At 35.1% G+C, this 17,652-nt stretch overlaps 1 protein-coding gene across 4 annotated transcripts in view; it reads left to right on the plus strand.

The window, feature by feature from the left end:
• The window catches only part of PH4alphaEFB (prolyl 4-hydroxylase subunit alpha-1), a 386,407-nt gene that overhangs the window by 240,893 nt on the left and 127,862 nt on the right, over positions 1-17,652 (plus strand). For 3 of the 4 annotated variants that reach the window (XM_076542175.1, XM_076542183.1, XM_076542185.1), the window contains one exon: positions 2,575-2,607. The exons of the other annotated variant lie outside the window; for it this stretch is intronic. In XM_076542175.1, coding sequence (XP_076398290.1) covers positions 2,575-2,607 — 33 coding nt within the window. The remainder of the gene's footprint in view (positions 1-2,574; positions 2,608-17,652) is intronic. 4 annotated transcript variants of the gene reach the window in all.

Genomic DNA, 17,652 nt, shown 5'->3' on the forward strand with positions numbered 1-17,652 from the left:
TACGCGAACTTCCATGAATCTTTCCGCGGAATGTCGGGACAACGTGAACGGATCGTTTACGCGGCTGTCGAAAAATCGGACGATACGCCATCTTGGCGGTGAGTTCGAGATCGGAAAACTTTTTTCACCGAATTTCGGTCGAGGGAATTAAAGGATTTTGTAGAAACTTGATGAATGTTAACTCCTTTTTGTACTTTGACGAGTCTCGCTCGTGACGCACTTACAGCTCAAATGTGACAACCTTGCTCAAATTTTGAACGGGCTAATGACCATAGTAGTCGACGCCCACAACAATAATCAATCAATCAAATTTTGAATACTCTTCAACTTGAAATTTAGGTCCAACTATAAGTTGCATTATCAAGGATGTCTGAATATAAAATACTCAGAACATAATTTTCTTTGTCTGTTTTATAATAGCTAGTCTTGACTGACGCATCTGATAAATAAATAGCACGGGAAGGGGTTAATTTAAGTACTGCAACGATGTTCGCATTGAGGATTCATTAACTTTCTTTGTTAGACCGCTAAGTTGCATATATTCGTTTTACAAAATTTTTAAAATTCTTAAATCTTAAATCTTCACATCCACTAAATCTTCAAATAGCCATCGCATATTTTTTCTAGAGAAGATAGGTAGAATTTATTGATCCACATTCATCATTCATGTAATTGATACACTGTAAGTTTCTGTAAAAGTAAGATATTAATTATGAATCATGTACATTTTGTATATTGTACAATGGTCTCATTTAAGAGCGTAAGTAATTAAAATCCTCGTCGACGAATGAAAGTGTGATGAACGCCTCGCTGTCAAGAACGCATGCAAATTTGAACGTATCCGAACCGCAATCTGATCGTAGGGAAGAAAGGGTTAACAGGAGAAACCACGAGAACAATTGATAAAAAAAGAAGAGGGAAAGGTATAAGATAGCCGAAGAAACGCGAAGGAAGGGGATAATAAATTGGCCGCGTGAAACGTGCCAGTTCAGCGTTTTATAAGTTTCCGATGGGGATTAGAGAAGAAGCCCTTCGAGGGGCCTTTATGAGAAGGATCCCGTCCCTGATACGAGCTGTTTCATCCGAGAAACGTAATTTTTAAGTAATATCCCTTTTCTACTCTTCCTTTTTTACTGTCCTCGACATCTGTCGTCGATTCGATGCCGTAGCCAATATTAAATCGCCAGCGACGTCTCTGCACTGAAAATGTATCTTCTTTCTGAAACTATTTAATTTGATTAAAATTTATTACTTCGTAAACGTTCTACGAGGTTGTTTCTTTTTGAAGAAAATTTCTGATCTTTCATCGTGAAGTTATTTATTTTTATCTTGCTATCTTATATAAATTTATTCTATTGATGCTGCAGCATGGAACTTGTAATGCATTACGTTATATAAATATTAAAAGAAGATGTATCTTAATATTTTTTTTAATGATCCTCGAGAACTGGATTCTATAAAAAATACAATGGAAGATCTATATAGATGTTATAACATGGAATATTGAACGTAGTATTACATTGTATGGACATCCTAAGAAAAAATACATGCAAATATATTTTTATTGGCGATCATCGATGAAGAGCTAGTTCAACGAAATTAAAATAAATTATTTCATATAGATGCTATATTGTTAAGTATAGAACTTGTTAGTACATTATGTGGACATCTTACAAAAATGCATAGAAACGTTCTTATACAAGTGACCATAGATGAAGACTAAGGTCAATCAAAGATAAAATAAATTATTTTATATAGTTGATATAGTATTTGTCATAGAATGTAGTACTACGTTACATGGACCTCTAAAATAAAGCACATAAATATTTTTCTACTAGTAATCATAGCTGAAGATCAAGTTCAATAAAAAATAAAATAAATTATGTTACATAGCTGCTATAGTATTTATCATAGAATGTAGTACTACGTTACATGGACCTCTAAAATAAAGCACATAAATATTTTTCCTCTATCGATCACCTATGAAGATCAAGTTTAATAATAAATAAAATAAATTATGTTACATAGCTGCTATAGTGTTTATCATAGAACATAGTACTCCGTCACATGTACCTCTAAAATAAAGAATACAAATATTTTTCCTCTATCGATCACCGATGAAGACCAAGTTCAATAATAAATAAAATAAATTATTATAGCTGCTATAGTATTTATCATAGAACATAGTACTCCATCACATGGTCCTCTAAAATAAAGAATACAAATATTTTTTCTCTATCGATCACCCATGAAAACCAAGTTCAATAAAAAATAGAATAGAAGCAACACAATAAAACTCGAAACGTAGAAACAGTACAAAAGTGTATACATACAAAACCAGTTGGTAGTAGTGGTATCAAATGGATGCATTTTCCATCGCGTTTCGTTCGATCAGTACCGTCCTCATCCGATTTGTTTCCGCGTTAACTGCGTGTTTGTCGAAAGACAAAGCTATCGGAATTCTATTAGTTAGAAATACTTTATCGCTGCCTGTGAAATCATTGACCCCAAATCCGTTCATCTACTCTAAATAGTTTGAATAATTCTCTGATCAAGTTTATTCTTTATTTACAGAATTTCGCTGTTGCCTGTTTCCCTTTGATTTCGGTGAGTATATTTTTATGTGCTTTTTACTGATCCATTTTCGTAGAGTTCTATAATCTCTTTAGGTTATTTTCGATAAATAACTGTAAACGATTTCTTAAAGTAAAAAGAACGATCGTACTCGATCACAATTTTCCAGAGAAATTCTTTTTGAAATTTTTTCAGAAATTTCTCGTGCTCCCACAATAGATTAAACGGCGATTAATTGTCCATAAGAGTATACGTATTACCTCGATCTTTGTTTCGCGTCGATAACAAGAAAAGCGTCGAATGTGACAGGAATCGATCGATTCCCTCGTCCACAAATTCCCCGGAAATGACTGTTCCACGTGTATGTTCCGGCAGTCAGCCGACGAGATTTATCGCGAATTTTCGTGCCTCGATCTAGAACCGGTTGGTCCAAGCTTTCGCATGCACCCGATGCACTTTCGTGCATTGCGACGCGCGTTCGATCCACTCCGACGATAACCTCGCTCCAAAGAATAATTTCTACCTCATTTCGCTTTTAATCTCACTCCATGTTTCTAAATGACAATTTTTCATTTCTACACCCTCGGTACAAAAAAATCAATTCGCCGGTGAACGATTCTGCGACGAGACCATTTCCCTGTTGCTATAAATCTTTACAGAATATGTAGGCAAATTTTCTCTTCATTTGTCTGTCTAATTTGTTGTAATAATCATGTGTTGTAATGTGATAGTTGCAATAATTTTCTCTTTATTTGTCTGTCTAATATCTTGTAATAACCATATGTTGTAATGTGATAGTTGCAATAATTTTCTCTTTATTTGTCTGTCTAATATCTTGTAATAACCATATGTTGTAATGTGATAGTTGCAATAATTTTCTCTTTATTTGTCTGTCTAATATCTTGTAATAACCATATGTTGCAATGTGATAGTTCCAATAATATTCTTGTACAATATATACAAATTTCTTGTACATATTTTTGTATTCTTGTACAATATAAACCTTCTGGCAGAATAATTAAAATATTCTCAGTAGTTGCTACTGTGAAATGACTACTGTAAATTTTATGCATTTATCATCGTACAACATACATAATTTGAAATACAACATAAAATAGAAAAATAGCTAAACGTACAATTAAATAAAAATTGAGTGTCCATAATTCCTTAACTCCACAAAAGTCAACATTTCAATATAAATACCCCAGAATTTTGCAATCTAAAATAACTTTCAGAAGCGTCAATTTTACCGCTAATCGTTAATGAAATCTGTCCAATGTCTTATCGATTCACCAGCGAAATAAATGTCATAAATCATCGTCCCAGCTTTCTTCAAGCCTTTTCTCCCGTGACATAAATGTCTCCCACTGTCGGCGATAACGTTAACACGCGTGTTTTTCTCGTCCTCGCTTTATTCGTACGGTTATCTGGATTCGGAAACCCGTGTCAGCCGAGCATTTTTCACGTAAATCAATTTTTGTTTCATTTTGTTTTTTCGTCGGTCAACGTACACCGAAATTTCTTGGACCCGCGCTCTCAGACGCTCGAATGATTTATAGTCGAAGCACGCGTGGATGAGAATAGATTTATGCGGTGCAATAAAATCTGCCCGGATCCATGGGCCGCGTAATGCGCGTTTTAAAGACTGTCGTCATAGACTGCGCCATGAATACCGTGTGTCACGCGTGATCTACGACCTCTTCTTATCGTGGAGATCATTTTTGAACTCTTCTTAAACGCTTCGTTACTTCTACTCTTATATATTTATGGAATACAATAAGAAATTGTGAATATTTATCTTAGATAGAATTTTGAAGAGATGTTTAATGTAGCATTTGTTGTTACAATTATTTTTTGTGAACACATGCTGCGTGAATTGTTTGCTGTTTATTGCGTTGGAGATGCTATTGAAAACCTACGGTGAGAAAATTAAAATGATTGAATATTAATATATTCAAAGTGTATTAATTATCATAACATACATATACATATTGTTTGTATTATATTATATAATATATGCGTGTGCATGCGCGCTTACATATGTCTCAGTGCACATGCGTGCTTGCATATGTCTCAGTGCGCATGCGCGCTTGCATATGCTCAGTGCGCTTGCGCACGCGTGTATGTATATAGGTGCGCATGCGCGTGTATGCGTCTACGTCCGCATCTTATAAAATATATATATATATTTCTTATACATATAAGTATATAAAAGAAATGTCCATAAACCTAGTATTAAATTTCACATTAAAAGTCCTTCATTCAAAACGTGTCACAAATAATAATTAAATTGTATTAATTCCTGTACAAAGTTATCACAAAATATCTAGTTAAACCTCACAATCCCTTTCAAAATTAATTACCTCACTATTATCAAGACCCCACATATTCAAATATTCTTAACATCCTTCAATATCCTTCAAATATTTATAACTTCCCGAATTTTTCACGTATCGCGTTCAATTCCCCAATCTCCAATGTATACACGCCTCCCTTCCGAGACGATATTGTTCCTCCCGTCAGCTTGCTAAATAAATTTCGGTGACACCCGTTTTCTTGGCGGGAGTTTCGATATAACAGCCCCCGCTGCGGATCCCTTTGTCCAGGCCGCCCTTTTCTGTTCCCTTTTTTTAACAGCACGCTTCGCGCAGGAGGGTGCACACGTATTACGCGAGACGAAACCGTCAGACGCGGTATAGTTCGCGGTAATTAAAATTCGAGGCGGTTTGCGAGCACGAGACAGCCGTTTCACTGTCGTGAAACTTGCGAAATTAGAGGCGTTTCGCGGATCTGCGAAAACATTTATGACGGGCGATAAAGAATTTTTAGGAGATGAGGGAAATTATGACACTTTTTTCTTGACAGTTTTATTGTAACGAATGCTGATTTTAAGCGTTTTATTCCGAATAGTTAGGTTAAACTCTCAGAATTTTTGCAGTTGGGTCGTTCACAGTCAGTTATTGATATAACGTTAAAATAAATGATCCTTGATGATAATGATTGAAGTGATACTTCATTATGAAGACTATGAACATCCATATGTAGATGTTTCAGTGTGGATAGCTATATGTAGATGTCTGAGTATGTGTCTAAATAAATATAAATATATACATGATTGAATATAGACGTCTGAGTATAAATGTCTCAATGATTATAAATATATAGATGTCCTATATAATAAATGTCTGAATAGAAATGTCTAAATAAATATAAATATATACTCTCTGATTGTAGATGTCTGAGTATAAATGTTTGAGTGAATTTAAATATATAGATGTCCTATATAATAAATGTCTGAATAGAAGTGTCTAAATAAATATAAATATATACTGTCTGATTGTAGATGTCTGAGCATAAATGTTTGAGTAAATTTAAATATATAGATGTCCTATATAATAAATGTCTGAATAGAAATGTCTAAATAAAAATAAATATACACTGTCTGAATATAAATGTCTGAGTATAAATGTCTAAATGAATATAAATTGTATACATGTCCTATATAATAAATGTCTGAATATAAATATCTAAATAAATATAAATATACACTGTCTGAATGTAGATGTCTGAGTACAAATGTCTAAATGAATATAAATTGTATACATGTCCTATATAATAAATGTCTGAATATAAATATCTAAATAAATATAAATATACATTGTCTCAATGTAGATGTCTGAGTACAAATGTCTAAATAAATATAAAAATGTACATGTCCAATATAATAAATATCTGAATATAAATATCTAAATAAATATAAATATACATTGTCTGAACGTAGATGTCTGATTATAAATGTCTAAATAAATATAAAAATGTACATGCCCAATATAATAAATATCTGAATATAAATAATTACTAATTAAATCTAAATATATACATGTCCAATATAATAAATATTTGAATATAAATAATTACTAAATAAATCTAAATATATCCATGTCTGAAAATAAATGTCTGAATATAAGTATTTAAATATAAAATATCTGACTATAAATGTCAATGACAACAATATCAATCGTTCCTCCCCAACAACCACAATAAACCCTCCCGAACATTAAAATTTCCCGCGTGCACAGAAAAATCGTTCGATTAGAAGAATCGTTCGATGGTATCGACCAAGTAACGCTCGAATGATTTATACCCGATGTCCCACGGAACCCAACCTCTCATCGAGAACCGAATTGCTGTCGAGCTTTCTCGACAAAGTAAAGCACAATTAAGTTCCCGGGGAACTCGATCCATTCTTCTCCAACGAAGGATAAAGCTGTTCGACTTCGGGGCTCGTTAAGTCGTCCGATGGAAATGCAATTTCGATTTCGCGGCTAAATCCTTGTGGTTCTTCGTTTACTGGATTGTTATATACGACGTGTCGCGGTTATTCGATCGCGCGTGCTTGTTTCATGATAATTCGGATTAATTTTGGAGCTGAGGAATGAAGCTGAGAGGAATGAATGCGTTTGGACTTTTGCGAGAATTTTTTTGGGTAGTTTGTTAAATAGGTTTGATTAAAATTTGAAAGGAACTGGGGAGAGATTGTGGGAGGGTATGTAGAGATATCAGAGGGTGTATGAGTGGGAGTTGTAATTATCAATTACGGCTGTAATTGTCAATTACGGTGTTTATTGAAATAAATTCAGAATTATGGATATTTTACTGTAATTAATTAGTGATGTGTCACCGATATGTTAACCATGTAAACTATTGATAATAGGTATGGTTAAAATATTGTTAAGCATAGCAAGAATATCCGAGGCACAATCTAATACGAAATCTTTATCTTCGTATTTACTTTTGTTTAACTTTGAAATTTACCTTCAATCAATAAAATCCAACTTGATGTAATTTTACGAATATAGAATAGATTTCCTCAAATGATAAAATACATTCGATTGAGTCACCTGTAATTAAAAGTTCAAAACATTCTCCAAATATAAATTGTAGCAAATTGAATTGCTACCCCTATTTTTGGAGCTCCCACAATACAACAGGTAGTTAATTGACATAAACTCCTACCGACAGACTATACCAAAAACAAGTTGCACAGCTAATAGAGGAAACTACGTAATAACCGCTTCCATTTGTCGGCAGTAGATGGTACAATATAGTAGTTTTACGATCGCGAAAGCAGTCGAGAACTTTATTGTCTGTGCACAGCAGTGACGAGCAACCAGGAATATGTAGCCAATTACACCATTTCAAATTTCTTCATTTCGGGACTTTGACGTTTCTGTACTTCTCAATTTAGGAATAATTCAGCAAATTTCCTATTTCCTACGTTTCTAGGAAACGTATTTGAAGGATAATTTTGCAATTTATAGATGTTTTAATTTCCAAATTTCTGTTATGTGATATTTTATGTAGTCGTAATAGAATGTTAAATAGTAGGTTATTTTATTTATTTTTGATGTTTTACAAGACTGTTAAATTCAATAAGTTGTTCAATTTTTTATCATAACATAAACAGGTACAATCGCAAAATTGTTCTCAAGCTTCATTTCAAACTTGATTCTAAACTTGATTTATATGATCGAAAACAACCCCTCGATTTGTCAAGTGCATTCATTCATATCCTATGCTACAATATGAAGATAAATAAAGAAGTTGAAAATAAAAGAAGTTCACAATAATTAACAATAACTAGCTTACAATAAAAAAGTGAATAAAGATTCCATAATTTGTCCGATCGATAAGAAATATTCGAAGAAAGATCGACCAGCAATAAGGGTGCGAATCGTGGTTCACAATGCGCTCCAAAGCGACATCGCGTTAACAAAAGATTCAATTTTACAAACACGTACCACGTGTTCCGGCGCCTTCTCTCGCCACGGGGGTAGTTTCGCCATACTAACGAGCCACCCCTTTAACTTACGCGAAACGCGCTCTCCCTTCCCCTTTTTTCGGCGTTTCCTCCCCTTTCGCTTCTCTGCACGAATAAGGAGCTCGTGTTGTTCGAAAGAGCGACGGTGAACAGCACGCAGCAAACGACTGGTTAAATTGTAAGGAGGCACGAGGAAACGAAGATGAACACGCCGGAGAAATGAAGAGGAAGTGTAATGAAGAGAACGCTGGATGAAAATTTATGGCAAAGAAGCTAGTTGCTGGAAGAACATGGAGAGTAACAAGAGCAGTAATGTACAAGGTACTTACACCGCTAATATCGCTTTATTACTTAGCTCTTTTACTGCCGAAAGGAAAAATCATTTTTCTTATGGAAGTTCGATTCGGTGATGGACACTTGACGTACACTACCGTCCATAATTATCCGGACACCAGCGAAATATGCATTCGCGTTGCATGAAAGTTATTCAAGTATCTGCAACAGTAACTAAAATCGATTTTTTTTCTGCGAAGGTCAGAATACTGGAACGTTTTTCGATTGATAATTCTCGTTTGGAACTCGTATCTCGATGGAAAAGAAGCTACAGACGAACTAAACCGAAACTGTCGAGTGCGTAGCGTTACCTCCATTCTTATCTCCATTGAGGGAACCTAAACATCTACCAACAGTTTACAAACACGCGAAACATATCGAAGAACCCTCTGAATACGTTCTGCACCATAGAAATGAAACACAGTAGAAATGAAAATTTTTTTTAGAATCGAAAGCGTTTCATTAGATTCAGAAATTTGGACTTTGTACTTCTGGACATGAATTTTACTTTCACACTTTCATTGTATAATTTGTACTTAAAAATTAATTGTATTACGTTATGACACCTCGAAAAAGATAATAATAATTATTACAAATGATATGATAACCCTAAACACCTTTCGTACAAAGTTCCACTATGTTTTGTGTGACGAAACAAAGTGTCCAGATACTTATGGACGGTAGTGTATATTTTCTACTATTATCTGGGGAAAAATTCATTTGTAATAAGTTATTAATTTCTTAGTAGTTCCAATATTCTGAAATTTTAATATTAGACTTCGTCTCAAACTTATAACCTCCAAACTTGAAAATTCCAATACTTCAAAGTCCTAATGTAACAGAAGTTTCAGTGCCCCAAAATTTCAAATTCTAAAATTTAGTAGTTCTAATATTCTGAAATTTTAATATTAGACTTCGTCTCAAACTTATAACCTCCAAACTTGAAAATTCCAATACTTCAAAGTCCTAATGTAACAGAAGTTTCAGTGCCCCAAAATTTCAAATTCTAAAATTTAGTAGTTCTAATATTCTGAAATTTTAATATTAGACTTCGTCTCAAACTTATAACCTCTAAACTTGAAAATTCCAATACTTCAAAGTCCTAATGTAACAGAAGTTTCAGTGCCCCAAAATTTCAAATTCTAAAATTTAGTAGTTCTAATATTCTGAAATTTTAATATTAGACTTAGTCTCAAACTTATAACCTCCAAACTTGAAAATTCCAATACTTCAAAGTCCTAATGTAACAGAAGTTTCAGTGCCCCAAAATTTCAAATTCTAAAATTTAGTAGTTCTAATATTCTGAAATTTTAATATTAGACTTCGTCTCAAACTTATAACCTCCAAACTTGAAAATTCCAATACTTCAAAGTCCTAATGTAACAGAAGTTTCAGTGCCCCAAAATTTCAAGTTCTAAAATTTAGTAGTTCTAATATTCTGAAATTTTAATATTAGACTTCGTCTCAAACTCTTAACCTCTCAAACTTGAAAATTCCAATACTTCAAAGTCCTAATGTAACAGAAGTTTCAGTGCCCAAAAATTTCAAATTCTAAAATTTAGTAGTTCTAATATTCTAAAATTTTAATATTAGACTTCGTCTCAAACTTATAACCTCTAAACTTGAAAATTCCAATACTTCAAAGTCCTAATGTAACAGAAGTTTCAGTGCCCCAAAATTTCAAATTCTAAAATTTAGTAGTTCTAATATTCTGAAATTTTAATATTAGACTTAGTCTCAAACTTATAACCTCCAAACTTGAAAATTCCAATACTTCAAAGTCCTAATGTAACAGAAGTTTCAGTGCCCCAAAATTTCAAATTCTAAAATTTAGTAGTTCTAATATTCTGAAATTTTAATATTAGACTTCGTCTCAAACTTATAACCTCCAAACTTGAAAATTCCAATACTTCAAAGTCCTAATGTAACAGAAGTTTCAGTGCCCCAAAATTTCAAGTTCTAAAATTTAGTAGTTCTAATATTCTGAAATTTTAATATTAGACTTCGTCTCAAACTCTTAACCTCTCAAACTTGAAAATTCCAATACTTCAAAGTCCTAATGTAACAGAAGTTTCAGTGCCCAAAAATTTCAAATTCTAAAATTTAGTAGTTCTAATATTCTAAAATTTTAATATTAGACTTCGTCTCAAACTCCTAACCTCTCAAACTTGAACATTCCAATACTTCAAAGTCCTAACGTAACTAAAGTTTCAGTGCCCAAAAATTTCAAATTCCAAAGTTAAAAAGTACCAAACTCCGAAATCTGAAAAATCAACATTCTAAAATCCCAAAGTTTAACAATCGAAATTTCCCAGATTTAAAAATTGTAGGTGTCGAAATTGGAAAATTTCGTAGCGGCGAAGACAAAAGGTTTCGATAAAAAAACGCGATCATAACTCATAGAGGATTCAAGTACGTAAACAAGTTTTTCTCTGGATGTTTGTTCGCGTTGTTTCCCCGCGCCTGCACTTCTGGTTTATTCCGGTCGACTATATTTTTCATTCGTCGAATATTTTTACGCAATTTCATCTCCCTTTGCTGAACAACCACCATCTTTCTTTCATGTTCCATCCTCTTTCACGATCTTTTGTTCTGTTTTCCATGCTCGTTCTCTACCCCGCACGGATTTTTCTCCATTCTCCCGCTTCCTTTTGCATCTTTCTCTCCTCGTATATTACTTTATAACCTGGCCACCCTCGCCGTTTCTATTTCCCTCTCCTCTTTCCAACGTTCTGCTTGTTTCTGGCCATTTTTCACTCCGCGGGGTTCCTCCGCAACTTTACCCTCCTGCTTCTTTTTTCCTTTACATCTTCTTACCACTTCGTACCCCTTCGCCCGTTTTCGCGTGCCTCTGTCGTTCTCTCCTTCCTTTCAAAACCTTTTAATTCGTGTTTCTGTGTTAACTTTCCTCTCGACATCGTCGTTGCACGTTTCCTCGTAACTTGACCGCTTCTCCACTAAATCATCCTTCTTTTTTCCACGGGCTTGTTATCTACAACGTGTTACACCCTTCGCTTTTTTCCACCTTTCCACAATTTACATTCTACCCCTAGATACACCAGCTACGTTATGTTTTATCGTACGTTTCCGTTTTCTTTTTTTCGAACGTTTCTCAACGTTTACCCTAGAAACCTCTGAAATTCTACATTAAAACGGTATGTGAACAAAGTGGTCTAAATGCATATATTATTATCATACACACTTCGTTATCACTTTATTGTCGCTTTATTATAATGTAGTAAACGTTGAAGTAAATGTTGAAGTAAATCTTGAAGTTACAGCCAACATCATTAACATCAACATTTTCCCATCCTTACATTAATATTTCACCAGCGAATGCGTGACGATAAAATGTCAACGATAATATTCTCCAGCAAAATACATTTTCCAACGATAAAGTCCATTTCACGGCGGTAAAATAAATTTTCCGACGATAAAACATGTTTTGTCTCGGCACCTCGACTAATTATTCCATGTAAATGAATGTTAGCCCCGCAGGAGCAAACGAACTCGCGATTGTCTCGCGTTAAACAAAAAGACCACGGAGGAAGCGTAGAAAGAAACCGGAACGATAACAAAGAAAAACAGAAAAGGAGCGTGTATATCTGTGCGGAGAAAGTGTAAGATAGCCCGCGAGAAAGACGGTTAAAAAAGGAGGAAAAAATCCACCCCTGTGGATTCGACACAATAGGACACGCAGACGACAACGGTGTATAAGGGATGACGCAGAGGGTGGTTACCGAAAGAGAAGGAAACGAGGGAAAGGGAAGAAGGGTGCGCACCCTTCCCGTTTACGACACTGCCCTTCAATCCATGGATATTTTCGACGAGATTTGACCCTCGTCTCGCTTCTTTCTCGCTAATAAATAATAAAAAGCGAGGGAGGCTTTAACGCTGCAACCCCGACATGCAACTACTGCAAAATATTTCGAGTTTAAGACGGGGTTACACCCTGGTAATTGTAAGTGGTGCAAGCTTTTCTTTTATTCAAATCTGTGTAAGAGGTTTTTGAATTATTAATAAAGTCGATTAATAGAAAATTTTTGTTTAAAAACGAACAGAACTTTCTAGTAAATCTAATGATTTAGAGTCTCAATTTTAGACAAGGGAAGTGTAGTTAATATTTTTTAGTTGATTGTAGTTAATACAATTTTTGAAATAGAAGAAGATAATAAAACAGCAAACATTGCATATGAAAGAAAATTTAAATAAAGCATCAACTAGTAAAATTTTTAAATTGTAATGATTATCCCTTTGCACTCGTACTATTTAACACAATAAGATGAAATAGGTAATTTTCAGCTAATTCTGTAGATGTGTAGAAAAAGTTTGCACGTGAAAGGAAATCAAATGAAACATCGACTAGTAAAATATCAAAATTGTAAAATAATTAGGTCTTTGCACACTTGAACGGTACCATTCGGTTTAACACAACAATACCCTGTAATTTTCAACTAAATCCGTACATCCGTACATATATATCAAAGCAAACAATACACAATAACTTCCAAATAATTCCTCTCGAATAAAAAGTAGAGAACGCAGTCTGTTAGCAGCCCTTGCAAAGAGTTAATTAATTTTGCAAAGTCCACCTCTCTTCAGAACATCTGTTTCAATATTTCTTAACCTGCAGTAATTACCAGCAAGAATGCCACCGAGTGTGAAAGATTAATTAATTGTACAAAGTTCTGAATAATATTTATTTCTACATTGCTTGTAATAATTACTCCATCACGCTGCTAAAATTTCTTTGTTAACACAACGCGTGCATATATTTTGAATTTCGTGTTAGACGAAAAACGTTTGCAAGAGTATCGTAAAAGCTTTGTGTAATTTCAAGGGAACCGTGATTAAGTAATGTAATTATATCCATCACATTTTCGTTTCGCTTTTCCGTTATTTTACTCCGAATTTAAATATCCTTTCTCGCTTAAGGCGGTCCGTGAAACTAAATGCAAATATTACATTGCTTAATGGAACATAATATGTAATCACAGAAAAGTTACAGTTACTGTGCATTCGTTGTGCGTTCGTTTTGCTGTTTCCTCATTTTGTTCCTGCGCGAAGTCAAAAGGTATCTTTCCCCGTAAATTAAAACCGTGATATTACGGCAAATAATATCTATTAATTATTTCAGTGGCTTCTGACCAATTTCTCGATCAGCTTTCGGTTTCGTAATTATCGCTGCTGCTTTATTTTCCTTTTTCTATCGATATTCATTATTTTTTTCCGGAAATTGTAATCAACGCTGTCGACGTAATTTACTTTTTGAGAAACGAGGTGGAAATTTTTTTAAATTTATTGCGTTCTAATTGAAATTTACTTCATTAAAAATATTATATGGGGGTCTGGTACCAAGTCATGATGGAACGGTAGAAATTTCACAAATTAACAAAATAGAGGGAATTTTATGGTTAGGTGACTTCGCCATCAAAAAAAAAGTCTTCACCCTAAATCCCAGAATTCTTAACCTAACGATACCTTAAAAAATTTCCTATATTCTTCTTTTCCTATATTACTTCTCATCCCTTTTCATATATAAAATCAGAGCTAATAAAATTCTTCCACAGTTTGTCGACCGCCAATCCACGTCCAAAACTAATTTTCACCCTGTAATTGGCAGAAGTCGATTTATCGATGTCGATTCGTCTCCGTTGTCCGTAAGACCGTAAATCGATCAGCGGTATCTATTAAAGAAGCTAAAGATCCATCGAAAGACCGGAAGGATATTAAATTGATGAACGACGAAACTTAATTTATCGCACAACTTACGATCCGCAAGTTTCAGGAAAATTGACGGCCATCGAACGGCTTTTAAATCGAACTTCGTAATTGCTCGCGCTTTTTTTCTCGCTATCGAGCTTGTATCGCCGGAGGATTTTCACGAGTCATCAACGGATCATCCATCTTGCCGGAGAAATGGAATCGGACAGTTTCGCGAGGAAGAACTTCGTCCTTTAGACTCGCCGAACGATTATCGCTTGATTTAATGTCGCAATTACTCGAAGGTCGACGGTAATTGTTTTCCGGGCTATTTGGGAACTTCTGATTTCGGAAATTCGGGAAATTCGAGAATTTGTAGTAGTGATTTAAGGATGTGGAGATTCGAGGGTTGGGAAATTTTGTAAGTTGGGGTGTAAGGATTCGGAGATTTGTTATTTGGAATTTGGGTAGGTGGAGAATTGGGAGTTTGTTTAGAAAATTTGGCAATTTTGGAATTTGAGGATTGAGTTAATCTTTTTATAGTTAATTTCGAATTGGCAACTCAACAATTTCGGGATGCGAGAAATGAACTAAATTGTTAAATTGGGAGCATTGGGACTTTAGGCTGGTTTGAAACATTTATTCATTCAGTCCTACAATGTCTCACAGATGTTTTATTTTATCAAAATCATAGCTAGTGTCATTACAGTATTTTCAAATCAGAACACTAGTATAGGTACTTCTTTTCAAAGAATCTCAAGAATCATTGCCTACCAAAAATTCGACGCACATCAAACAGTAAAGCGATCAGACTTCTCCTGGACAACAGAAGACACCCTCTTTCAATACCAGAAACGCGAGACCATCTAAAGAACATCAGAAAGTATAGTCACGAACCGAAATAAAGATAACAGAATCACGAGCACATTGCTACCGAATCCGTTCACTTCGAAATTCGATCGTCGAAATATCTCGGAATGTTTGGTTACTTCGATCAGAATTTATTCGCAGGCAATTCTGGCAGAGGTTTCCTTGGCTCTTTTATCGTCGGCTATGCCGCTTCATCAGCGCGATAAGCCAGCCACCGATTCAGCATTTTGTTCGTTACAACGTAAGAAAACACGAACGACGAACCGTTATACGATCCCCTGTCGGAGAACACGGATATCTTAAATCGAGGGGTGGTTGCTTTTATCCGATCGCGCGTCCACGAATTCCGTTTCGAAAATTAAGCTTCGTAAGTGGTTTCTGTTCCGTGAAACGGCCCGCCGGATGTGGGGACGATATCGTTACCGTGGATGGCGGCGGAGAATGTAATAGAAAATCATGTCCCTTTTTCTTCTATTCTTATTACTATAAGCTGAGAGGGTTTTTTGGCTATTCGGGGATCAAGGAAGAGGTACTTTCGTATTATTATCTTACGTAGTTTTGGGAGATAATGTCGATTGCAGTGATACTGTAAATTGCTACTGATTTGAACATGTACATCTTTCAATTGCGACGACATACTTTGTACAGACATTCTGTACTTTGTGACTTATGATGATACCGAGTAAACAAACAGGGTAGTTCACTTAACTCCTTGTCTTATTATTCATTAGGTGCATCAGACAGACCTAACTAATCACGATATTAAAACAGACATAGAAGACTGACATGTTATGACAACTTGATATTATGCAATTGTTTACCATGCAAATTATACTTGAACTTCAAATTGAACGTACTCGAAGTTCGAATAAAATTGATCATAGTTAAAGTACCAGTGTTAGACACATGTCAGACTGATTGAAGTATGACAAGGACTTAAATATGTCCTTCAGTTGTGATTGCAGAAGATATTTTATTCTTTTGGATATCATAAGATGTTGCAGTTATTCTTCATTCATGTATGAAGATATCAAGCAAACATATAAGACAACTCAGTTAAATATCTTCCTCATTTGTGATTGCAGAAGATATTTTAGTCCTTTGGTTACCATGAGATGTTGCAGAATTATTCTTCATTCATACATGAAAATATCAAGCAAACATGTAAAACAACTCGGTTAAATATCTTCCTCAGTTGTGGCTGCAGAAGAGATTTTATTCTTTTGGTTATCATGAGATGTTGCAGAATTACTTGTGATTAGAATATGATCATACCAAGTAACATACTGGGTAGCTCACTTAACCTCTTGTCCTATTATTTATTTACCCGGTGCATCAATTAGAAGGAGTCTAAGCAGGTTACTAAACCTATTCAAAGACCTCTATATACGAACATCCTAGTGAACCTAGTAAAAGCCTTGAACTAACCTAAGGAAGAGCCTGGTAGAACCCGACGAAGACCCTGATAGACCTAACAAATTACACCTAACAAAAATCCTGACAAGACCTCGACAAGTTTCCCCCAAAAAACTTCCACAAAACCTAATCTAACCTAACCGGCCGAAGACCCTGATAGACCTAACAAAAATCCTGACAAGACCTCGACAAGTTTCCCCCAAAAAACTTCCACAAAACCTAATCTAACCTAACCGGCCGAAGACCCTGATAGACCTAACAAAAATCTTGACAATACCTCGACAAGTTTCCCCCAAAAAACTTGCACAAAACCTAATCTAACCTAACCCGACGAAGACCCTGATAGACCTAACAAATTACACCTAACAAAAATCCTGACAAGACCTCGACAAGTTTCCCCCAAAGAACTTCCACAAAACCTAACCTAACCTAACCGGCCGAAGACCCTGATAGATCTAACAAAAATCCTGACAAGACCTCGACAAGTTTCCCCCAAAAACTTCCACAAAACCTAACCTAACCTAACCGGCCGAAGACCCTGATAGACCTAACAAAAATCCTGACAAGACCTCGACAAGTTTCCCCCTAAAAACCTTCCACAAAATCCCCAGAGAATCTTATAAAGAACTCCACCTACATGAAGTACCGCAATGAATAAAATTGAATCTAAAATACTGTTCCCACACGAGTAAGCGATCACAACCCCAAAATTGCGCAGAGTACAATGATGAAAGCGTAGGCTGGCTGACAAGCTCGCATTTAACGTTGACAGCAAGGTTAGGTACCCGGGCAGACGAAATGAACGAAGGTCAACAGATGGCAAGGGAGAGAGCAAGAGAAAGAAAGGGGGAATGAAAAAGGCGGGGAGCACGAGACCGGAAAGAGATAAAGATTAAAATGATGGAAGGGCGGACTAAGACAAAAGCTACCGTGTT

Source organism: Megachile rotundata, chromosome 1 (genome assembly GCF_050947335.1).
Source record: "Megachile rotundata isolate GNS110a chromosome 1, iyMegRotu1, whole genome shotgun sequence".
Taxonomy (NCBI): domain Eukaryota; kingdom Metazoa; phylum Arthropoda; class Insecta; order Hymenoptera; family Megachilidae; genus Megachile; species Megachile rotundata.